The sequence below is a fragment of the Mustela putorius genome, unplaced genomic scaffold (assembly GCF_011764305.1).
Source record: "Mustela putorius furo isolate JIRA1106 unplaced genomic scaffold, ASM1176430v1.1 tig00000487_pilon_pilon_pilon, whole genome shotgun sequence".
NCBI lineage: Eukaryota > Metazoa > Chordata > Mammalia > Carnivora > Mustelidae > Mustela > Mustela putorius.
The window spans coordinates 6,614,603-6,638,890 of record NW_025421399.1 but is presented as its reverse complement, the minus strand read 5'-3'; the positions used below and the strand labels follow the sequence as shown (position 1 = coordinate 6,638,890).

The window sequence follows — 24,288 nt, the reverse complement described above, 5'->3', positions numbered from 1 at the left end:
AGGGGGCACCTCCTGGGGGAATCCCTCCCCCGCCATGCACAAACACACCCCTTTCTTTTCTTTCTTGTTTCCTAACTTGTGCAGTTTTTTGGAGGCACATGGCTGGGGAATTGGAGGAGGGTGGCTATCCGGGCGAGCTGGCTGGATCACTCCATCCTTGGGATGAGGAATGAGCTGTGGTTCTGAACATAGCTCTAGGGCCAGGCTTTGGGATTCAGGGCTCTGGGGACTGGGGCAGGTTCTGTCCACCCCGCTAACCTCTCTCTCCACAGAGGAGACTAGGACTCGGTAAGCTAGGCTTGTCTGAGGACTGAGTGAGTGAGTGTGTGGAGCTCCTAGAAGCCCCGTGTGATAAGTGCTGGCTTCTGTTACTTTTACCACCCATTGTGGCCCCTGCGCTATTGCCCTTGGAGACTTTAGAATGTGGGCGGCTCCGGTGCCCATTTGACCCATTTTATAGGAATAAATGGAAAGAAAAAGGCCATTCTCAGGTGTTGAGGCCTTGCCACTAAAAGGAGTGATGTCTATAGTTCTGAAATCACCTTTTGGCCACCAGGGGCCTGAGTCCCAGGACACACAGCTGGTGTCGCAGGTTGAATGACCGCCTTTCCCAGGGGCGGTTCACTCCCCACCAGAGGCGGGTGGCTGAGAGATAGAGAAGATCTGTCCCTTGGAAACTGGCTGCACACCTCGTGCTTCATCTCTGAGCCCTGCTCGCTCCATGCGCACCTCTGACTGAGGCCGTGTGTGGGGGCACAGTGGGCGCAGACGCCCAGGGGAGTCCGAGCAGTGCGTGCAGCATGTCAGCCAGTGTCGGGATGCACCACAGGTGTGCGCTGCGACCCCTCGGGTTCAGATCAGTTCCTTTAGTCTTCAGGACGTTTGGCGCATGGTGTGGGTCTGCAGATAGACACTGAGCGTCTCCCACAGACAGAGTGCTGTGCTGATTATACCCCGTTTCAAGATACCCAAGTAACAGCCTGAGTTTTGACAAAGGTCTTGGCTTCTGTGGCAGGAGTACCATGTCCCACAGGAACAGGAACCTGGTCTGCTTTCAGAGACGTGCTTGGCGTGACTGATGGGTGTCCCCCATCAATGACTTGTCTTTTGGACCTTATCCTTTAGTGCCTCGTGTCTCTATCCAGTGCTGAGGCTGAAGGGATTTTGCCACTGAGTATTGCAGAAAACTGGAACCACTGGGACCTGCCCATTCCTTCCACTGGGCCCTTTTAAAGAGCAAATAGGAGAGCAGCAGCCCAGGGCTGAGCCCCGTGACAGGGCCAGACAGTGGGGCTCAGTGCTGACAGAGCGGGCCCACACAATCTAACCAGATCATGTTGCAGAAAGGGAAAGGACTTTTTTCACGGAAAAGGAGAAAAATGCTATTTTGGGGGAACTTGGGGTGCATGAGGGGGACTCTTGATTTGCAACTAAATCAGTCTTGAGACGTGGAGCTGTTTCTGAGAACAGTTCAGACAGACAGAATGGCATCTCTCCTGAAAGACACATTGTCATACAAGGATTGCTAGTTTTCTGGGGTACATGAGCGAGCAGGATGGCACCAGGAACAAAACAATCACTGGTATGCTTTTCCCAGAACCTCTAACTCCCAACATCTGTTCTTGGTCATATATTATTAAATGTTCCATTTTAAGAAGTTTGTTCTTTGGATGCCAAATGTTGCCTCTCAAAGTGAAAAATCAACCAGTAATAGTTACAATTAGAGAGAAATGGAGGAGCGGATAAGGGCCCAGCTCAGACGGGCAAGGCTGTGGGTTCTCTTACCCCTTCTAAGCGGCAGGTACCCTGTTAAGCCCACTCCAGTGAGACGGATGCCTTTTTGCTATTTTAGTGGTAATAAAGCAGTGGGCTCCTGAGTGAAATTATTAGGTTTGTGGGGCCATAGTTGGACTGTTCCTGAGGCCGCAGCATCTATCAAATAGAACACCAGAGAAGGCTGAGGGACCCTTAGTCTAGTTGTCCCTGGTGACGCACACTAGGGCATGCTCATCTCTCCTGGCGCCATGGTCAGTCTGCCCCAGGTGGCTCCCGCCATCTTTATTCGTCTTTGAGCATCAGGTGCCTGAGGGTGGGGATTTACCTCAGGGTTTGCTTGGATGTCTTGCCCTGAGAACTCGAGGAACATTTTGGTGGAGCAGGCTGTAACTTCTGCTGCAGTCTCCCTCGGAGTGGCGATGATGGTAACCAATCCTGCCCTCAGCTGAGGAGTGGAAAAACCGCCATCTGAGCTCCTCAAAGCTCCTGGCATGAAAATCTTTGTCTTTGTCAGAGTGTGCCCCATGTTGCCATATGATGTGCTGGTTTCATAGAGACTTGGTGGTAATCAGCTGCCACTCTTCACCTCGTGTGTGTGCGTGTGTGTGTGTGTGTGTGTGTGTGTGTGTGTGTGTGTGTTGGGGAGGAGGGGGGAGTCTGTTAGAGACTCAACATCCCTCCGTCCCCCAACCTGAGCTCAGATGTTGAAGCCCTAACCTATAACATGGTGGTACCTGGGCTTCGAGGGGTGACTAGGTTTAGATGAGTTCCTGAGGGAGGGGTTGTGATGATGGGTTTTAGGAGCAGACGTCAGCAGGCTGTGTCTGTCTGCCACGTGAGGACGACACAGTGAGAAGGTGACCTTCTGTAAACCAGGAAGAGAGCTCTCACTAGGAACTGAGTTGGCCAGCACCTTGATCTTGGACTTCCAGCCTCCAGAGCTGGGAGAAAAAAATGCCTGTTGTGTTAGCTGTTACGGCAGCCCCAGCAGACTCACTGAGACCCTCTGTCTTCATGGTCTTTCTGGAAAACCTCTGTGTGCACTGACGGCCTTCCTCCTGTTGAGTGGCTTAAAAAATTATCTCGCTCAACTTCTGGTTTTTGTCCTTGAGCGCTACCAAAAGCAGATGGTTACAGAAAGCAGCATTTCAAATGAAATGCCTCACAAAAGAGTCTTAACATTTGTCAGGAGCATAAAAGAAAAACCTCTGGGACCACGTTCACATAGACGAGCCGCAGTCAGCTCGGTCCGAGCTCGGACACCACTCGTGGAGCCGCGTGTGTCCCTGTCCTCACACTGTTGACATGCTTGTCCGCAATGGGAAGACAGCCTCCCCAGGAGCTGTGAATCTCATCTTTCGGTCCCACAGGCAGGTGCCTCCTGACTCACCCGTTACATAACCGCTCGGTCTCAGCGCCAGGTTGTGTGTACTGCAGGGTTTTCGGGGTGCTCTTTGGCTCGCTGAATCATTGTCACAGAAGCAAGTTTTTCTTTGCACCTAATGCTAAAATAGTCTCCTTACCCTCATCTAAATGCAAGCGTGTCATAGTAAAATAATTTGTTGGAATGGTTGCAGTTTAGATCTGTTTTCAAAAGTTGTCAAGCCATTCTTGATTTCTTCCGATTCTTGCTGAGAACCGGGGCGGAACAAGGCCATGGGGGTGGGTTTGTTGGGACGCTTACAATGATATACATCAGACCCCGTTCCTCACGCAGAGGCTTGGTCAGAGGGTGCATGCTTCGTGCCTTCCCCAGCCCAAACAGGGCTCTCTGCCTGCCCGGTGCCCCCTTGGCCCAGCGGCCTCCTGTGGTCTGGTTCCCCTCTACCATGGCAACAGCAGGAAGCTAGGTGGGCACAGAGAGTCCTGGAGGCAAGGAAGTGGGCTGGTGACAGCAGAGTGAGGGAAGAGCCCTGGCTGGAAGGACCCAGCCCTCCCCCTGAAGAGGCAGTATAGTCCCTCTTGTGCTCATGAGGAGGCTGGTGAACAGAGGTCTAGAAACATCCAGTGGAGCTCAAGCGCTGGTCCGAGTGACAGCGCTCCATATGCCCCTTTCCTCTGTCTGCCTCCCCTCAGCTCCTGGCAGAGGGGACGCTGGCCCACACGTCCCTGGGGGGTGTCGCAGTTACCCGGGTATAAGCCAGCAGCGCCCTAAGCCATGGCCTTGTCCCCTCATTTAAAAAACAGACAAACAAAACCACCTACTTGAAAAGAAGTAAAATTCTGGTGCCTTTATTAGAACAATCCTCAAAGGCACTATATACTATTAATATTTATTAGAAACCTGACCAGGATTTTCAGAAGTTATTTCTGAATACAGACAGCGGCCAGGTAGTCGGAGCCCATCGATTCTCAAGTTAAAAAAAGGTGGAGATATTCTACAGTAACAAGTATCTTCTTTTTTTGTTTTTTTTTAAAGGTTTTAAAAATTTATTTGACAGAGATAAAGAGATGACAAGTAGGAGGGTGGGGAGGGGTAGGCAGGCTCCCCGCTGAGCAGAGAGCCCACTGTGGGCTTTGATCCCAGGACCCTGAGCTGAAGGCAGAGGCTTAACCCACTGAGTCATCCAGGCGCCCCTACTTATTATTTTTTAATAATCTCTACTAAATGTGAGGCTCAAACTCATGACCCTGAGATCAGCAGTTTCCTGCGCTTCCAACTGAGCCACCCAGGCGCCCCAATAAGTATCTTCTTTACTGATGTTCTATCTATATTGAGTTTAAAGCCTGTTCGTATCTAGCCTTTGCCCTGTTCCCTTTCCATCCCTTTCCACCGGAAGTGATTGGTGACTTTCTTCATTAAAACCGATATACCCTTTGTTTCTAGTAACAGTACCTTTGAAGAGCAAGCTAATTGATGACTTTTTATTAATTTAAGCAAGAAATAAAGCAGTTTTGTGAGCTGCTACCAACAAGACAGTCGCATTGAGCTGCATATCACTTAATATCATTTGTGGAAAACAATTACCTTCAATTATGATAAAAAGAATTTTGTTGAAAACAAAATGGGACTCATTCCGCCTTTAGTAAGGAATTACACCATTAGTGCCTCTAGAGGTGAAGCAGAGCTTTCATCTGAAACGGTGGCCAAATGGGGGATTGGTTATTTACTGTAATTGCTTGAAAATCCTGCTGTGTGTCAACGATGGTTTTAAATTAGTTTCCTGCTTCCTTTTCGATGTTGTCATGCATCTTATGAGGATCTATAAAGTTGATAAACATTTAAACACCCACTTGAGGGATCCCACGTTGATTGAAAGTCCGTGAAGTGTTATGGAACCCTGAGTCTGAACACTCACGGCATAGCATGTTCTACCCCCAAACCCCAGAGTCCTGGTGTGGAAGGTCGGGTGATGGTCCCTGATGGCATTGTGGCCTTCTGGTTAGTGGCCACTTCTGTCGGTGGCCCATCCCAGTGCAATTCTACAAGGCTGAGAACCTCTTACATACGAGCTCACTGACACTGGTGTCTTTTGTAAAGAACAGCGTTTTTGGTTTTGTTTTGTTTTTAAGGATTTTATTTATTTGTTAGAGAGAGATAGCACACAAGTAGGCAGAGAGTCAGGCAGAGAGAGAGGGGGAAGCAGGCTCCCTGCTGAGCAGAGAGCCTGACTCGAGGCTCCATCCCAGGATGCTGAAATCATGACCTGAGCCAAAGGCAGAGGCTTAACCCACTGAGCCACCCAGGCACTCCAAGAATGGAGTTTTAAACTAAGTTACCAAGAGGCTACCCTACTTTATCCAGGTAATTCTGGGGCTTGAATGTGAATTCTTTTGTGCATTGCTAAGCAATTTCTAGAAAGAAAAGGGTGCTAACGATGTTTGTCCCTCTCCTTATCATACTGAGCTCAGTCTGAAGCATTTCCTGTGCCCCATTCCCCCACCATGAGATCATTTGAAGGCAGTGGTTCTCACACACGTCTTTAAAGAATAGCCCTGCATTCAGTGAGGTCTCCGCACCTCTCTTCTGCCTCATAACTGGCTGGGAATCAGCAGGCCTTGTCCTGGCTTCACCCTGGGTCAAGCCATCCTCCTGGTGGGAGTGTATTTTCCTACTACATGTGAGAATGAACCCAGAGAACAGGACGCCTCCAGCACTCACAGGTGCAGTGAGCTCACCGTTTTAATGGATATTTACGTGTTGGCAAGTTGACAAACGCTTGAACCCTTTCCAGGAGGACCTCCTCTTGCACACATGGGTAGTCAGGCGATATAAATCTACAGATTTTCAATGTGATACCTACTTCGATACTTTAAAATACATATTTTTATACTGTCATCTATAGTCATGTTTTTCTGGGGTGAAAAAAAAAAAAACTTCTGTTTTTTCACCATTTCTCCAGGACTCTGGATCGATTTGGAAATGTCCTACAATGGGTCCTTTCTGATGACTCTCGAGACCAAAATGAATTTGACCAAACTAGGTAAAGAGCCTCTTGTTGAAGCCCTGAAGGTTGGAGAAATTGGCAAAGAAGGGTAAGGGGCCGTATGAATTTACTAACCCAACCCTGGGGAACCAACCTCTCCCTCTAGTCTTTGAGAAACAGCTTAGATATGTAGTAGCCTTAGATGTTGAGTGAGTTTCCGGGCAAGTGCTTCCGGACCACAGAGGATTTCAGGGGTTTATTCCCTGTTTTCATCCCCACCTCTGCTCAGCGCCTTGTGACCTCAGTGTTGCCGGTGGGACGCACAGCATCAATTACCCAGAAAGCATCACTGACCCAGACCTGTAGGACAGGCTCATCTGCACAGTAAAATGCTCTGTGAAGAGAATCATCATCCAGAAACTTCCTCCTTCAACTTGCAGCCCCAGATAGCATTGTGTGGGCAATGCTAAGGGCCCTAGGGGGTCTATGTGCTTTAATCACGCAGAGTCTGAATTATTTCTAATAAGACGATTAATTTTGCAGCCAGCATGGTGCTCTTAAAGTGTTTTGAGATGTATTTTCCTTAAATAATACAATATTGATTTGCTTAGTAGTGAATTCTTCTCTTTGTAGAAGATCTTGTATCTGATGCCCAGAGTTTGTCTGATTTGGTAAACATTTCAAATTCGTGAGATAGTTAATGAAGGTTAATTTTTTCCCCCTTAGATGCCTAGAATGGGTAAGCTAGAACTTTACATTCCCATGTACCTTAAAATGACTGCCTCTGACCACAAATTTAAATTATGGTATTGTTTTGACCAAACTAAAAATGCTGAGTAGGATCTGCTTCTCACATTTTTATCCCTTTGGCATGGAATCAACGGTACGTTAGCAGGAAAACCCCACAAGGAGCCACCTTCTCAAGGTCTAGATAAAAGACACACAGACTCTTAGATTTGTGCTTAGTTACGATGCTGACTAATGCGTATATTCATACATGCGGTCATAGCAGATAGGGAGGTTTCATACATTCGAGAATGTGCTTTTACTTAGATTATTCTGATTTAATGAAATAATTAGAGAATTTCCCCACCTGTATGCAATCTAACCTGTATCTGTGCTATTTTCCTTTCATTTTTCTGCTATTTGTTAAAATGTGTTTGGATTCGGCAATCTGTGGATTTTATTTTCTGGTGAGTGGTGTTTATCAACTCTCCGTGTAGCATTTCATACCCTGTGGGTGCTGAGTCTTGTTTTGGTCTCACGTGACGCCACTAGGAAGCTTGTCCTTTCATCATGTTCCTGGACATAAAGGCTCAATGTGTAGACCTAAGAGGATTGAGGTCAGAGTCTATAAGAGGCTTTCCTGGGAGGGAAAGTCTTGCCAACTTCCCTGATCTGAGTTGCTGGGGTTTTCATCTAAGTCTCTAATCAGATTCAGTTTCCTGTGTCTGGACGCCCCCACTGCACTGCCAGGGACAGAGCCCATTTCAGTCAGAAGGAGTCCATTCTGGAAACAGCCCTGTGCCAGCACCATTGGTAATGGGCGTCTTGGGCAGCAGGTGGGGCCCCGACACAGCTAGGTCCCTGAGATCCTGGCCGTGTAGGCGTTCCACGTTCACCCTTACTCACATGGCTCTCTTGGCACAATTTCAAGTTCATAAACCCTGGCTGATTAGAGGAGAAATAGGTTTCTGAGCAAGCAGTGTTTTCCAGACTGCATGGAAAAAAAAAAAAAAATCCTCTGCTTTGGGAATATGGTAGTATGATTTTGTAGTATACTTCTGAAGTATCATTTTTTTTTTCCTGGTGGAGTCTGGTATAAAATATCTTGCTTCTTCCTATGAGGGTGTTACCTTATATGTTAATGGATAATCAGCTGTCATTTAATTTTAAAAGCAGGGAAAAAGAGCCACTCCAAAGGTACTTCATTTGGTAAAAGAGGCCTGGAAAAATGAACCATTAATTTTTTTTTTTTTTTTTTTTTAAACATGAAGAACCCCGTTGGGAATCCAAGAGCTCTGGATCCTTCTCCCTGAAAATGCCTGTGCATATACCATTTGAGTTCACAATTTCTGGGAATATTGAGAGCCTCTGAAAGCCCATCCATGACTAAGAACCCAATAATCCCAGAAGTGATTCTAGAATCCACGCCTTTACTTCCTCAGTCCTGAGCGTATTAGAACACCCTTAACAGTGAATCTCTCTGAAGAGTAGCCTGTGGAAGGGCCTCTGCTTTGTCTCTTGGCTTCTTCTCAGTCCCCCTTTAAGTGTGCAACTAATCGTGCTCTGGGGGCGGGGGTGTTTCTCTAGAAGATGCTGCTCACCCTGCGGGAAGCCCCACTTGTAGAAAGTTTGCTCGTGTCCTCACGTTACTACCCTGAGGATGATAGGAAGAAATGGCGGCCTCTGTGGCTTTAGTCCAGTGAAGTCCTTTCTCTTTTAAATGTGTGTATACTTTTTATTCGTAGACTTTTTTCCTTTAATCTTTATTGCCCAAGTAGCTGCCATTTTATATGTTGTAGTTAACATCACTTTGGGGTGATAAGGTGCTCAAAGTGGGATTCAGGTAGCAAGCTGAGCAGTCGTAACTTTAGGACTTGACCCGAAGAGGACCAGAGGGAGCCAGGGAAATGTTCTCCATGCTGGGGGCTCTCTGAAGGGACCGTGGCTTTGGAGGAGGGCGTTTCCTATAAGGCAGTTGGCCTGTTCATGCTCTACCTCAGCAACCTGTGTCCAGCGAGCCAGTCCCCACAGGGGTGCCCCTGCCACCTCCATATTGGGTCTGTAGTCCATAGCATACCCCAAACCACCACTATCGCAAAGCTCCTGGTTTTGGGGAGCCAGGTGCCTACAGCCCACCCCGTGACCCGACCTTTCTCTGTGGGTGTGCACACGTGCGTGCCTAGGCCACATGTATGGTGGCCATCTCGCTGGGCTGTCTCATCCTTCACTTACAGTATTTTTTGGAGCTGCCTTTTAGAACTGTCTCTCGAGTCTGTGACATTCTTTTAACTATTTTGAGCATCAGCAAATCATCCTGCTTTGGATCCTGGAGAAATTGATAGTTGTTCAGAGGCAATGGTGATTATGAGACCAAGAAATGAAATGGTCTGTCCAAGATAGAGTATTAGTGATACAATAATTCACTTTTTCTTATGTGTCTGATTCTAAGCACATGTCCAAAAAGATTTTTAGCAGCAGCAGCAAAACTAGAATTAGCCCTTTAAGGTGGCTTTTTGAAAGGATATCATACTCATCTGGATTCTAAGATGCATATTAAAAAATGAGGCTAATAAGCATTATATACGTTATTATTAACACATTCTAGCACACTATACACAAAGTGCAGTGTATCTTTCTCTGAAGCTCATGCTGCCATCATGAGATCTTCAGATGCACGTTCAGTTACAAAACTATCTGCCAAACAGAGTGACACATTTAATTAGCTGGTGCCATGTAGAGGTACCGTTTGTTCCAAAATCACAATTTGATGTCACCTGGTCTACTTTAACTGATAGGGTGTTGTCTCCATGACTAACTTCAAGCCACAGAATGTTTCCTGTTCTCTGGCCTGCGGAGGGTTAATTTGGGAACCTGAGAGCTCTTTGCAGTGCTCAGCCCTTGGCATCTTCTGCTTCAGGCCTGGGGGCTGCCAGATGACAAGTACCAGTGGGGACAGGAGGGGATAGGGGCTCAGAGGGTCTCACCGCAGCCCCAGATCGCAAGGCAGCTTTCTGTGCTGCGTGGCTGAGGAACCAGCTTCCTGAGCCGGGAGGACACAGACGCCTCGCCTGCTAGCACTGGGTCTGTGAGCCAGGGAGCCCGGGCGCTGTGCTGCTGGATGAGCAAAACAGACGTCTCAGGTGGCTGTGTGACCTTCGGGGATTTGCCTCCCTGACTTTCCTCAGGCCAACCCCCAGCTTGGGCTTTCTTGGGAATACTATTTTGCTGTGCATATTTTATATAAAAGAAGATCTCTGTGAGGGCTGCCTGACCACGGGAGACTCTGCCATGGCTTTGAGAGCAGCGGGCACCCATAAGCGTTCCCAGACTAGCCCGGACACTGATGGAAGGAGGCGGAGTCAGTCCGGTCCTGTCGTCTTGGCCAGGGACAGGAGGCTTTCATATCTGCAGGGGGAGCTTCCCTTTAACTGTACGCTCAAGCCTGTTGGCTGAAACAGCTGGCTCTCGTGTTTCCGAGCTGGGCTTGGGGAGGAGCCGGGTGTCCTGCCAGGGAGGATGCTTGTGAGGTCTTCTTACAGTCCGGCTCCTGTTCAGGGGTGGGGATTTCAGCCCCACCCTTCCAGGGCTGGGGCCTCTGCTGGCCCTTCAGGTCTGCACTCATGTGTGTACTCTGCCCTTGGGTGCCCTTGGCCTCCATTGGCCAAAAAATGGCTGTCTCCCCCTGCCCCCTCCTTGAGCATCAGAGGAAGACCCCAAAAGGGATTGCACCTGTAGGAATAGGACCTAAGCCCCGCTGCCTTCTCCTGTCCTGGTAATTTTGTCCTGATCAAAAATACGAGGCCTTGCCTCTGCTTTGTGACCATTTGGTTGCTTAGTAGTGTTCCAAGACTGATCTGTTCCTTGTTCGCTTCATCCCAGTTAAGTGTCTGAGCCTCAGAGATGGACCCGGCCTCTCTGCTCCTCTGAAGCAAAGCCGCCATCCAGGGAGGGAACTGCCTTTCATGGGGCCAGAGCTCAGCTAGGAACCCCGCCCTGTGCCATAGAGGGGCACTTGCCCCTGCTGGGGTTCTAGTAACCCCCCTGCCTCTGGACACTGAGTATCCAACCTGGAAGGATTAATGAGGGACTTTGCTCCTTGATGAGGCTTCGTATTACTTTATTTTTAAAATGGTTTTTTACTTTGTATTTCTCCAGGAAAATTCCTGGGTTTTCCCATCAGTTGCTTCCCAGAGTCCCTTGAGGTTTGTCTCTTGTGATTGTTGAGATTTGTCACTTTTTCTATGGCCTTTAGGAGCTAAGGCAGGTATGGGGTAGGCTACGTAGGTTCACTAGGAAGGAGTCTTGAGTCAAAATGAATCTGGAGGCGATGAAGGAAGCATCATAGTTACAGAGCTGAGCCAGAGTCAAGGGACTTGCCTGAACATCCCTGTCATGGGTGAGAGGAGGTCATGTCACCAACATAAGCTGTCACCTCCCCCCTGCAACCATCGTTCTTTCCATTTTCCCTCCCACGTGGCTCCTGCGCGCTGCTGATGAGGTCACTGCATTCTCTGTCACGCCCCCACCTGTCCTGACGCATGCGCAAGATGGAACTCCTGAGGCCCAAGTCCTCCGTGCTGCTCTCGGGGGACTTGGTGCTGAAGAGTGTCCCGGGTACCCTGACCAATCCCAAGGCTCTTGGATTGGGCCTCGTCTTTTCTGGGTGGGGTGGGGAGAGTGAGGACACGTTTGCGGTGGGGCATGTGTGTTCTCTGTCGAAGCGGAGCCCCACGGGCAGGCTACGGTGATGACTCTGCCCTCCTCAGTTGCAGGCCCAGGGCGTACTGTCTGGCAGACAGCGAGGAGGAGTCCTCCAGTGCTGGCTCCTCAGAGGAAGACGACGCTCCAGAGCCCAGCGCAGGAGACAAACCCCTTCTCCCAGGGGCCGAAGGGTGAGTGGATCCAGTTTCCAGAGTCTCCACGGGTCAAGGTGCCAAGTTGGGAGTGAGCTTTTCCCCCTCTTCGCAGTAATCTTTCTTACGCCTTCACGTTGAGCGAACGGTTTTTGCGTTAAGAACCCAAAGTGGCTTCCAACCCCGTGCCCCAGAGCAAAAACACCTGAATAGCTTTCCTGAGCTGAGAAGGTTCCCCCATCAGAACGGCTTTCCCAGGCCATTGAAGAAAACTAATATTTTCTAAAGATGTTACTTAAATTCAAATTAGTTAGTATATATTGTATTATTAGCTAATTAAAATAATTAGCATATGTTGTATATTGTATTATTAGCATATGTTGCATTATAATTAATATATTAGCATATACTATATCATTAGAATTTAGTAATTCATCCCTTGCATGTAAAAAAATTAGGAGTACAGAATTGAAAGGCCTGCTTGCGGCCAGAGACACAGCTTACGCAACACCTCCCCCTGGTGTCGGCAGAGGGCACTGCGCCCCCTTGGTCAGGTTGCGTTTCTGTTGGCGCTGCCGGAACCTTCCTGCAAGACTGGAACACTGCAGGGGATTTCTTTGGTGTAGTTCGAAGATGTGGGTCACTTAGCTGATCTTTTGGATCATGAATTTTATTGCCTGTTACTTGGATTATGGAATAGTTGGAGGGTTTACACAGCTTCTCCATAAGGAGCTTTTTGTTACTTAAAGTGAGTCGAAGAAACGAAGATTATAAAGACACCAGAGATTGAGAAGCACTTAGTAAGAAAAGAGCAGCCTGTTTGCTTCTGAAATCCGAAACAAGATGGAGAGAGTGTGGACATTTGAGGAGTTGATACTAAAGTTTGTATATGTTATTTAAAACCTACCCTCTTCACCTTCCTAAGAATGACTGCTTTTCCCTATACACACATACTGTGCCTGACACTCTGAAACTCTGGAGGATTGTTAAAAGCAAATATCCTCTCTTCTGAGGGAAGTCTTATATAGCTAGGACCTGATAGAAAAGCTTGCTTTTTTTGGCCTGCTGACGTGCCAGCTTGATGGGTAGTTTTCTTTAAAAAGGAGTTCTAAAGCCCTTTGAAAAGTAGTTGCCACTTAAAGTTGATAATAACATCACCTAAAAGGCAGTCAAGGGGCGCCTGGGTGGCTCAGTGGATTAAGCCTCTGCCTTTGGCTCAGGTCACGGTCCCAGGGTCCTGGGATCGAGCCCTGCATCGGGCTCTCTGCTCGACAGGAAGCCTATTCCCCCTCGCCCCCCACCTGCCTCTCTGTCTACTTGTGATCTCTGTCTGTCAAATAAATAAATAAAATTCTTTTAAAAATAGTAATAATAAAATAAATAAACAAAAGGCAGTCAGTTAACTGCTGGATTTTATGTCCCTGTCGTTGCAGGGACATGATTTCTTATTGGATGTGTAGAGATGGGGCAGTTTCTCTAACAGGACGCAGGATTTATAATCAGTCATAGTAGGTGTAGTAGTAAGAGGAGGAGGTAGGAGGAGGAGAAGAAAGAGGAGGTAGGAGGAGGACAGGTGAGATGCCTTCTCTGTGCTGTGAGAACTCTGTCTCTCTGTTGGACATGACGTGGACTCTGTCCACTCTCTGCAGCTTCTCTAATGTAGTACTTCCTCAGCTGGAGGTTATTTTGCCCCCAGTGGACCTCAAGCGATGTCTGGAGACATTTTTTACTATCATGACTAGGAAAGCATGCTGTTGAGGTCTAGAAGGTTGAGGCCAGGGATGTGGCTAAGCCACCTACAGTGCCCGGAACAGCCCCGAGAACAAAGACTTAGTCAGTCCAAAATGTGGGTGGCGCTTCGGTTGAGAAACTCCTGTCTAAGGTGAGGTGAATGAAGAGCCACAGGGTTGCGGGGGAGAGAGGGCAAAGTTTATCTAACACCTGTCTGCGTCCCTCATTTAAAGGTATGTTGGAGGTCATCGAACAAGTAAGATCATGAGGTTTGTCGATAAAATTACCAAGTCAAAATACTTCCAAAAAGCAACAGAGACAGAGTTCATTAAGAAGAAGATTGAAGAAGTCTCCAACACACCCCTGCTGCTAACCGTGGAAGTGCAGGAATGCAGAGGAACCTTGGCAGTCAACATTCCACCTCCGCCGACTGACCGAATATGGTGCGTACCGCTGGTCACGTGACCCTACATATCCCACCTGCCTCCCCCCTAGCCCGAAATGATGGAAAGTGCCCACTCCTGGGCAGAAGCACTCTCAGATGTTCCATCATGGAACCTTAATGTCCATTGCAAATCCAGTTGTGCTTTCTTCTGTGAATGCTTGATTCCCATTGAAAGCTTCCTCTTCACATGTTTCTCTTCTTGGTCTTCCTCCCCTTGGAAGCCAGCTCTTTCCACCAGTTAGAACAGCTGCCATCATAGAGCTCTTATTCTCTGCCTGGCCTGGGGTGTCGCTTCTTTGCCATCAGTCCTCATAGCATCCCGCAGAGATGGGTACCACTGTTACCTGCTTAAGCATTCAGCAGAGCCCGAGATGTTTAGGGAAGACTCCCTGGGTTGGACCTCCGTGTTAAGGAGGCAGAACCTCTGCACTTGGTAATTGTGGTAGCCGGTCTAACCGAGTTGTCATCGTATGAACTAGTGGTTCTCAACCCTATCTGCGTATCACAGTCAACCTCAGACTCATTAAAAACAAAGATTTACCCAGCCCCAGGATCCAGGGCATGGGGCACTAAGCCAGGATTGAGAAACACTGAAATAACCTATTATTCATGGGACCAGCAGAAGAAAATCATTATCTGTGAACTTCAGTTTAAAAATTGACATTCCAGATCCTTTAAAATGTATATAATAAGTGTATACAGTGATTGCAGGAGACTTCATTGTACCAGAAACTATGTTGGCATAAAAAAGATAGCTCTGTTCTATCCTAGAGTTGAAACTCGTGCTGGTACATACCCCTGGCATTCAGAAGGGTTTATGAGAATGATCAGAAGACAGTTTTTCAGTTGACTAACCATTTGAAGATGATACCAGTGCTTCCCAGTAAAAACTTTAAAATGCCTTTTTAGGGGTGCCTGGGTGGCTCAGTGGGTTAAGCCGCTGCCTTCGGCTCAGGTCATGATACCAGGGTCCTGGGGTCGAGTCCCGCATAGGGCTCTCTGCTGAGCAGAGAGCCTGCTTTCCTCTCTCTCTCTCTCTCTCTCTCTCTGCCTGCCTCTCTGCCTACTTGTGATCTCTCTCTGTCAAATAAATAAATAAAATATTTTTTTTAAAAAAAGAGTAAAATGCCTTTTTAGATTTTTTGAGAGTAGTTTCATTGGGAAAAAAAAAGTGATTGGGAACAAATGAAAAAAGTGGAGGGGAAAAAACGCCTCTCATCTTACCACCCACAAATAACCATTATTAATATCTTACTGTACAGTCTTCCAAACCTAACAAAAAATATTTTTTTAATAGAGTTGACACATTTCTTCACTTTCGTGCTTTAAGATGTATTAGTTACAGGTGCCACTGCTTAGTGGAAGACAAAATTAAAGGCTTCTGGGGTCCTACTACCCAGTGCCTTTATTATGAATCCATAAAGTTAAGTATAGATCTTGAGAGTGTTTAGAAATGCTTGTAGCAATTTGACATTTTTGTTGTAATTTTTAGAACATCGATCCATGACAAATGGAAGTTTTTAGGTAGTTTGATAGCACACAGTCTCGTGTCTGGATCCTTTGCCAACAGTTCTGAATGCCAGTCTGCTCTACTGGGAGGCCTTAATAAGCATGCTGTGGGGGATGGGAAGAAAAAGCAGGTTACAGAATGTTCTTTGTTTACATATGCATGTTAGGAGTGTGAGGGAAGTTGACCCTCCCTGGTCCTGTCTTGGGGGTGAGATTCAGAGAGAGGCAGTAGCTTTCACATTCTCCTTCGTACACATGTATATTTTGGGATTTGCAATGTACATATACTACCTTTATTAAAATAGAAACAAAGATCTTTGCTGTTTCAGGAAAAATGACAACAACAACAACAAAAACCAAACAGAAAATAATGCCCAGGTCAGACTTTTCCAGTAGTGCTTCCTAAATTTCCCAGCTTGTCAGAACTGTTCTCGGATCATCACAGCCTTACACGTAGTCCAGGGATGTGGGAGCTCATGATTCCTGTTTGGTGCCTTGAATCATTTTAGAGGGGTTTTTACAGCAAGAGAACATTTAGTTAGGCAGATAGCCCTGGGTAAATGAACAGTGTTTGCTGTTGGTACTTGTCCACTTGTCTCTTTGCATCTAAACGTAGTTGTTTACTACTTGTTTTCTTCAAAAGGTACGGTTTCCGGAAGCCACCACATGTAGAGCTGAAAGCTCGGCCAAAACTTGGAGAGAGAGAAGTGACTTTAGTTCATGTGACAGACTGGATAGAGAAGAAACTGGAACAAGAGTTTCAGGTAAACGTGTGGTGTCACCTGGTGTGCCTTTCACAGAGTCTCAAAGCTCAGGGCAGAGCAGTGGTTCTGAGGTCCATCCAGGTCAGGATCTGCTTTTGAGAATCTACTGAAAGCTATGGGCCCTCATCCCAGGAAAGTACCCATCATGATCAAACGGGCATACCACTTTAGGTACAGTCTCAGAAACCCCGAGCCCTAGCCACAGAACCCCGTTAAGTTGTTCAGAGGAAGCCCCAAAGGTGGGTTCGCTAAGCCAGAGCTCTTTCTCCAAGCCTGGTTTCTGCTTTCTGCCGCCCAAGCAAACAGCGGTATAGCCAAGGCCCTGGGATCAACTGTCAGGAATTCGAGGCATGGTTGTCTTTTAAGGTGTCATAAATTGGCAAACAATTTACTTTGTAAATGAGTTTCACCTTTTGAAGGAGACCCCTAATTTTGCAGGGGTATATCTTGAGCTCTTGCCTTTAAAAACTTATATTCATATTTAAAAGCTATGGATGAATGTTAACCGAAAACCAGTTTCTGGAAAGCTTAGCAATATCATCAAGTGGAAAAGTACTTTGAACCTAGGGAGGGGAAAGACAATCTTTAGTTTTTTTCCTTTTCCCTAGATCCTACAATAGGCATTAGAGTGGGTCATCTCTTTCAGGGATATTGGGGTACAAAGAGCACAAAGAAAGGACAAGGGGTGGAGGTTGGCACCTGGGTTTTGTGGGTTTGGGTTTTTTTTTTTTTTTTTTTTTAAGATTTATTTATTTTAGAGAGAGAGTGTGAGGAGGTGCAAAGGGAGAGGGAGAGAATCTCAACCAGACTCCCTCCAGAGTGCAAAGCCCATTGCAAAGCTCAACTCGAGGCTCTATCTCATGACTGTGAAATCATGACCTCAGTTGAAATCCAGAGTCAGACACTCAATTGACTGAGCCACCCAGGCACCCTGGCATCTGGTATTTTTGAGGCAAGTTGGGAAGTTGATGAGTAATTGCTACAACCTCCCATAGCCATCTTTTTTTTGCTTTGTGTATGCTTTCGTAAGAGGGGTGTTACTGGAGACTTAACGTATTGCCAAAATTCACTTGCATAAAATTAGTTTATAAACAGGGTAGGCAAAGCACCATTACTATCAATCACTGCTTGTTTTTCTTATGTTCATTATAAAGTAGGATTTCTTTCATTTATAGCTTTGTCTGGTTCTGGGTGAAAAAAATGAGCTTACATTTGTTGCTAAGATCTAAATGAATAAAATTCACTTGGGATTTGTGTTCTGGACCTAGCAATTTGGAAATACTAAAAGTCCCTGAAGCCAATTTTCTTAAAGTAATGGTGTTGATTATTTATGAATTCATTCATGAATTCATTATTATTTATGAATTTTATCATATGTACATGAAATCAAAGGCTGCTTCTGCCCCAGAGCTGAGTTCTTGAGTCCATGTGCTAATGTGATTCGACTTTTTAAATATGGCAGAGAAACTAGTTTAGAATGTGCACGAAGCTGTTTCATGTGTACTTCTAAAACTTCTCCAAATCCTAAAATGATCAGAACAGAATAGGGTGACACCCTGAGAAAAGCAAGCATTCTTCCACATGGCTATTTCTTTCTACAGAAAGTTTTTGTCATGCCAAACATGGATGATGTCTATATCCCTATAATGCACTCGGCCATGGACCCTCGCTCCGCTTCCTGCCTCCTCAAGGACCCACTTGTGGAGGCTGCTGATCAGCTGTGATGGGTGAAGATCTGACCTTCCCAGTATTAGGAGACCTAGCTCAAGGTGTGGGGTTCTCGGCTGTCATCCGTGCTGTAGCACTGGCCTCTCCTCGTGCCACAGCTTCTGCCCTCTGCCTGCTGGTGCCCATTCCACTGCGAGGTATCATTCCACGCATCTGGGGAACTGGTGTCCAGGTTGCTGGCTGCAAAGCTTAGACTCAGCCAAGGGGACTGTGGGACAATCACCACAGTGGGCCCAGAGGCTACAGATGACTCACTCCATGGCTTTCTTGAGTCTACCAGTTTTTGTGGCAGCCAGAGCACAGTAAAAGCAAAGCTGTACAACTGGAAGGCTTTCCCTTTGCCTCAACTCCTCCAAAGCTTTTCCTCAGGCGGCTGGTGCACAATGGAACGATTTTTTCACTTCTGCATCTTGTGGGTGATATAGCCCTCCATGCTCCCAGAGAATGTCAATTCAGGAACATGTGAAGGGTGGGGAGTGGAATTTTGTGAACCATTTCATTGATGATAAAGAGATACGCATAGCAACTTAACTTTTTCTCATATTGTGCATTTTGGAAGCAAGTAGCCATAGAACACATACACACTAACATACGATCGACAGGGGTGGGGACAGTGGGATTTATGTGAACATTAGGCAAAGCCATGAGATCAAACCATCCCAAGCCTTCTACCAATGAGATACAATCACCTGGTTTTAACTAATCCCAAATGTTTTCCTGAGACATGAGCATATGTGAAAATGTCAAATACTGCACATCATGAGTGGATTGGGGTCGGGGTAGAGCCAGATCCACATCTTTCTATCAGGCACCTCCTATGTGCTCTGTGCTTTATATAGGCATCTACATGCTTTGTTAATCAACTGGTTTAGGGGTTAATCTAACTGGTTTTGAGGTTGTGGACAGTTTCCTCTTCTGACAGCCAAAACAAACTGTCACCTTTGAGAGTCAAGACCAAGTTTGCTCAACATTAAACACTACATTATCTAAAAATCCATGTGACCTTTCTTTAACGTTGCCAACCTTATTTGGTGCATTTGTGTCAGAATCTTTAGTTTACAAGTTTGGGAGCTCCCTAGTTGTAGAATTTGCTTTGAGAAGTACTCTTAAAACACAATTTTTTATTGTTTTAAAAGCTGCATTCAACATCAAAACTACTGTGGGTAACTTTTGATAACTTACATCTGTGGACAAAGCTAATAGTGGTTTTTTAAACAGCACCTTGCCTGAACATGACTTTAAAGAAATTAATATATTGAAAAAATATATTTGAATCCTTGATTACTTTAATTGCACCATTAAAACATTTGACTTAAATTATTTGATCATTCCAGTCGGTGTACTGTTCTAATTTCTGTGTGTAGGCCGATTTGCCTGTCAGTCCGCATGTCTTGTTCACTGGTCTATAATTTTTGTGCAATAACTAAAGGCAGAGGACTAGATGCACTACTGTGTAAAGAGATTACACATGACTACCCTATTGCACTTAAATAGTATGTGGGGATTTACAGTCGCTTGCGTTGTTTCACAAAATAAATATCTCAATGTCAAACACTAGATAAGCATCCAAGTTATTTCTACTCAATCCATTTTGGATAATAGGGAGAGAATAAAGTGTGTACAAGTCACCTGGGCACTCAGCTGCCCAAGTGGCTTCCAATTCCTGGGTGACCACCAGATGGGCTAATATTGCAAGGTGGTCCTCACCACACCCTGACGTCATAGATTTTTAAGAACCCAAGAGAGTCTGGTTTCTACACTCATCTTAACACCCTCAATAGCGTAGTTAATCCTGTTAACTTAAAGCGCCCTGCACTTAAGATATGCCAAAGTAGTTTAAACACGGCCCTCGTGCATCCTTGCCCTTCAGCAGTGCTGCCTTGTGCTCAGAACTGATAGACCTTTCACCTAAACCCGGGTGAGATGGCTCATCACCATCAATCTGGATTGGGAAGGAGTGTGCATTGCATTTACTTTGGTGCCTGATGGGCCCAGTAATGCATGAAATATATCTTTACAACGACCTTGTGTAGGCTAACTGGGCTAATTTGCCCAAAGCCTTTATCCCATGCTCAGCACAGGATACAAATACGCAGTTGGCCCTAAATGATAGTTTTCCTAGGTGTGTTGCTGCTACACCTTGGCCAGGCTAGTTTCCAAATTCATGCCGCATCAAGACTGAAACCAGTTCCTGTTAAGTATACCGGGGCTCTTATACTGCTCATTTAGCAACCCCCGCCTTTCAGAGGCCATCCACGGTTAATCAGGTTTCCAGGATCACGGTCAGGAACGTGCCGGGCACTGAGTAGCAAAGCCTACAGGATCCCCGACGTCTCTCCAGGGCGCTTCAACCCGGCTACGAGACAGGCTGGAGTCGTCGCAACCCCCCGCGGAAAACCTCCCAGCTCCCTGCAGCCAAGCGCCGCTCTGTAGCTCGCGGTTAAAAGGGCCGCCGGCGGGGGGAACCAGGCGGCCCCAGTTATGCGCAAGCGCAGTACTCTGGCGCTGCAGCCTGACCCCCGGCGCCACGCGCAGGCGCAACGGGGGCTCAAAGGCAGCGCGTCGCGACAAGAACACCCAACGCCGGCACTGGCATCAAATTATTTTATTGAGGGGCTGTGGGGAGAGATCAAAGGGGAGGACAGAGAAATCGAACGCCCTCGGCCCGGCCAGAACCTGCAAGAACGAGAGGAGTGGGTTAGTGGGGCTGCGTCCGCAAGCCCGGTCCCCGCCCGCCGCAACCCCGGAGGCCCGGCTCAGATTGTTGTTCGCATCACCCGCATCAGCAGTCTAACACGTGCTTTTTTTTGGGAATGTCATCACTGCAGGACCCCCGGCGACCCACCCGGTTCCCGCGCCGACCCGCTAGAGCCCATCACAAACACACCAAAAGGTTCCAGCGTCTCAGTCCCGGAAAGAATGAAGCGCTGCTTCTGGCTTCTACTTAAAGGAGCTGATGGGAGGCGGTTGGGCGGGCCTTGCCGGCAGTAACCAATAGCAAGTGAAGCATCCGGTCACGTGCCGTAACGTAGCCTAAGGAGCGGCTGTGCTCGTTGAGTCCTCCAGAGTGTAGAGTGGTCACATGCCAACCATAGAGATGGGAATCAAAGAAAGACTGCCAGTCTGCATTTTTCTCTCTCTTGTATTGATTGCAGGCTTGTAATTAGCCCGTTTCTCTGCAGTTTACAGAAAAGTTTACAAATAGGACCCAACTGATTCACTTGTTTGTGATGTTCTGTTCCAGGAGGTATGCTAGGAGCTGAGCATATAAAGGTGATAATCTAACCTTGTCCTTTTTTTGAAAGTAACCTGTTCGGTTAAGAAGAGTCTGTCTTTGAATGTCGAGGACGTGCAACCAGATCCTGACTTTGTAACGAATTTGTTGTATGACCCTCAACTGGAGGAGATTAGGAATATCCAAAAAAGTTGTTGTGAACATTAAATGAAATGATGTCATTTGCCCTGCACGTTCTGAGTGGTAAAGAAATAATTGTTTTTAAAGGACTGCTGTGATGTGGAAAACTTATGTGAGGGCAGTGCTTTAATAAATGCTGAAACAGGGGCGCCTGGGTGGCTCAGTGGGTGGCTCAGTGGGTTAAAGCCTCTGCCTTCGGCCCAGGTCATGATCCCAGGGTCCTGGAATCGAGCCCCACATCCAGCTCTCTGCTCAGCAGGGAGCCTGCTTCCTTTCCTCTCTCTCTGCCTGCCTGTCTGCCTACTTGTGATCTCTGTCTGTCAAATAAATAAATAAAATATTTTTAAAATAAATAAATAAGTAAGTAAATAAATAAATGCTGAAACAGAGCTATGAGCGATCTGCTGTGGAAGCCCCAAGGGCCGAATGCCCAACTTTGGGCAAGTTAGAAGTACTTCTAAGTACTGAACTCTTACTATAACCCAGGCACCCTCTTCATTACAGGTGACCCTTGAACAAGGAAGGGGGTGAGGGAGGCTTTGGGGCACCCACCACCCAGCGGTGGAAAATTCCTGACTCTATTATGACTCTCCCACCACCACCAAGGGGTGGTGCCTGGGTATCTCAGCAGGTTAAGCTCCTGATTCTTGATTTCACGTCAGGTCATGATCTCTGGGTTGTGAGATACGCCTCAGGCGGGGCTCTGGCAGGCGTGGATCCTGCTTGAGATTCTCTTCTCCCTCTGCCCCTCACCCTGCTCCTGCGCACACTCTCCCTCTCCCTATTTCTTTCTCTCTTAAAAAAAAAAAATCAGGGGCGCCTGGGTGGCTCAGTTGGTTAAGCGGCTACCTTCAGCTCAGGGAGAGCCTGTTTCTCCCTCACCCTCTGCCTGGTTCTCTGCCTACTTGTGTTCTGTTTGTCAAATAAATAAATAAAATCTTTTTAAAAATTCTTAAAGAGGAAATACATTTACAGTGCTGTATGGTATCTGTTTAAAAAAAAAAAAAAAAGGCGGACCAACGCAGTTCAAACCCATGCTGTTCAAGGGTGAACTGTAATGGAGAAAAATATGGCACTGTCCCAAGAGAGCTTAATTTACCTGGAGGGAGAACAGCAACCAGTCACAATATCTGGTTTTATTTCCTCCATGTTCTCTTGGGGAAATTTTTCCTTTTTTCCTCCTAATTAAAAACAAGAAAACCATTTCAACCTGAGCTTGTAGTTACATTGTACTTATTTTCATTATTTTCTACACAGTCTTTAGTTAAATTTAATTTAAATTTAGCTCAGGTTGCATTATTGCAAAGGAAGCCATTCCGAATATTCTTGTGGGTGTGCCAACAAGTTCCTTTGGGGTATGTAGATGGAGGCACAATTGCTGGGCGGTAGGGTAGGCACATTTCCAATTTTCTAGATAATAGGGAATAACTTTCCAAAGTGGATGCTCTCCTTTGCACTCACGCATTGGCCTACACCCTCTCCAATTCTTGATATTGTCAGACTTTTCATACGTGAGTATACAATGGTATCTCAGTGCAGTTAAATTTTGAAAGCATTTACTAATTTTTATAGGATCATTGAGCAATCAGCTGACAATTGGGTTTTCTCTTCTGCAGTTGCTCTTTTAAAATTAAACTATAAAAAATTAAACTTTATATACAGTAAAAGGTACCCATATTAAGTGTCCATTTCCCTGGGTTTTGCTTATTTGTTTTTACAAATAGATACATTTGGGGGTGCCTGGGTGGCTCCGTTGGTTAAGTGTCCGCCTTCGGCTCCATCATGATCCCAGGGTCCTGGGATTGAGCCCCACGGCTGGCTCCCTGCTCAGCGTGGGGCCTGCTTCTACCTCTCCCTCTGCCTGCTGTTCCCTCTGTTTGTCAAGTAAATAAATAAAATATACTTTTTTTTTAATGTCTTTAAAAAACACCAAAAACCAAAAACCAAATAGGCACATTTGTGTGGCCTCCCCCACACTCAAGACACAGAAAATTCTCACTGATCCAAAATGCTTCTCTCTTGCCTCTTTGTAATCAGTGCCCCCCCACTCCCGCCTTTAGTCACCAACTCAGGCAGCCACTGACCCATGTTCTGTTATTACAGAATGGTTTTGTCTGTTTTAGATTTTCTTGTAAATGGATTCACGCAGTTTGTACTCTCTTGTGTCTGGCTCCTGTCCCTTAAATGAATGTTTTTGAGATTTGTCCATATTATTGTATCAATGATCGATGCCATTTTGTTGCTGAGTAGGATTTCATTATACGAATATGCCGCAGTTTGTTTTTCCATCCGCATGTTTACAGAATTTGAGTTGTTTCCAGTCTGGGGCTATGATGAATAAAGCTGTTATGAACATTAGAAGTCTTTTTATGGACATTTGTTTGCATTCCTTCTAGGAATGGAATTTTTAGATCATGTGATAAGCATATATCTTTAACTTTATAAGAAAGAGCCTATTTTCCAAAGTGATTACACCATTTTACATTCCCACCAGCAATGTATGAGAGGTCTGGTTATTTCAAATCCTGGTCAGCACTTGACATTGTCACTCATTCTAATGGGGCTCATCACGGTTTTAGTTTACAATTTTCTGATGTCCAAAGATGTTGACCCTCTTTTCATATGACCATGACTATATCTATTTTTGTAACGTGCTCAGATCTTTTGCCCACTTTTTAAATTGTTTTCTTAGTAATGAGTTATATGAGTTCTTTAGATCCTTTTTCATATCTAAGTATTGGGAATATTTACCTTTTTATTTTCCTGATAGTGTCTTTCAAAGAGGAGGCATTTTTAATTTTGATGAAATCCAATTTATCATTGATGGGTTCTAAACAAGAGAGTGACCGTGTGGTGGAGTTCAAGCTTCCTGTGACATTCCAGAGCCCAGATTTATAACCCCCGTCCCCCCGAGAATAACATGAGCTACTAATATGGGAGTGCCTACCACAGGCAAGGCCCTTGACATACTTTA

At 46.2% G+C, this 24,288-nt stretch overlaps 1 protein-coding gene, 1 long non-coding RNA gene and 2 other non-coding genes across 8 annotated transcripts in view; 1 reads left to right on the top strand and 3 right to left on the bottom strand.

The window, feature by feature from the left end:
* Positions 1-20,847, top strand: part of TEX2 (testis expressed 2) — a 106,117-nt gene extending 85,270 nt beyond the window's left edge. For 2 of the 5 annotated variants that reach the window (XM_045080903.1, XM_013054536.2), the window contains exons 8-12: positions 6,120-6,252; positions 11,636-11,761; positions 13,687-13,896; positions 16,051-16,171; positions 17,773-19,456. In XM_045080903.1, the coding sequence (XP_044936838.1) occupies positions 6,120-6,252; positions 11,636-11,761; positions 13,687-13,896; positions 16,051-16,171; positions 17,773-17,895 (713 nt within the window). In that variant the 3' untranslated portion in view covers positions 17,896-19,456. Of the gene's footprint in view, positions 1-6,119; positions 6,253-11,635; positions 11,762-13,686; positions 13,897-16,050; positions 16,172-17,772; positions 19,457-20,727 lie in introns of those variants that run through there. The other 3 variants (XM_045080904.1, XM_045080905.1, XR_006607014.1) reach the window with 3 other exon arrangements.
* Positions 20,325-20,460, bottom strand: LOC123392323. The gene has a single exon (XR_006607044.1). It is a non-coding gene; the product is annotated as a small nucleolar RNA SNORA76 (small nucleolar RNA).
* LOC101689014 lies at positions 20,490-20,879 on the bottom strand. Its single transcript, XR_001178888.2, has 2 exons — positions 20,787-20,879; positions 20,490-20,575 (listed from the first exon to the last, which is right to left on the bottom strand). It is a non-coding gene; the product is annotated as an uncharacterized LOC101689014 (long non-coding RNA).
* Positions 20,654-20,725, bottom strand: LOC123392320. The gene has a single exon (XR_006607041.1). It is a non-coding gene; the product is annotated as a small nucleolar RNA SNORD104 (small nucleolar RNA).
* Positions 20,880-24,288: the final 3,409 nt, after the last annotated feature.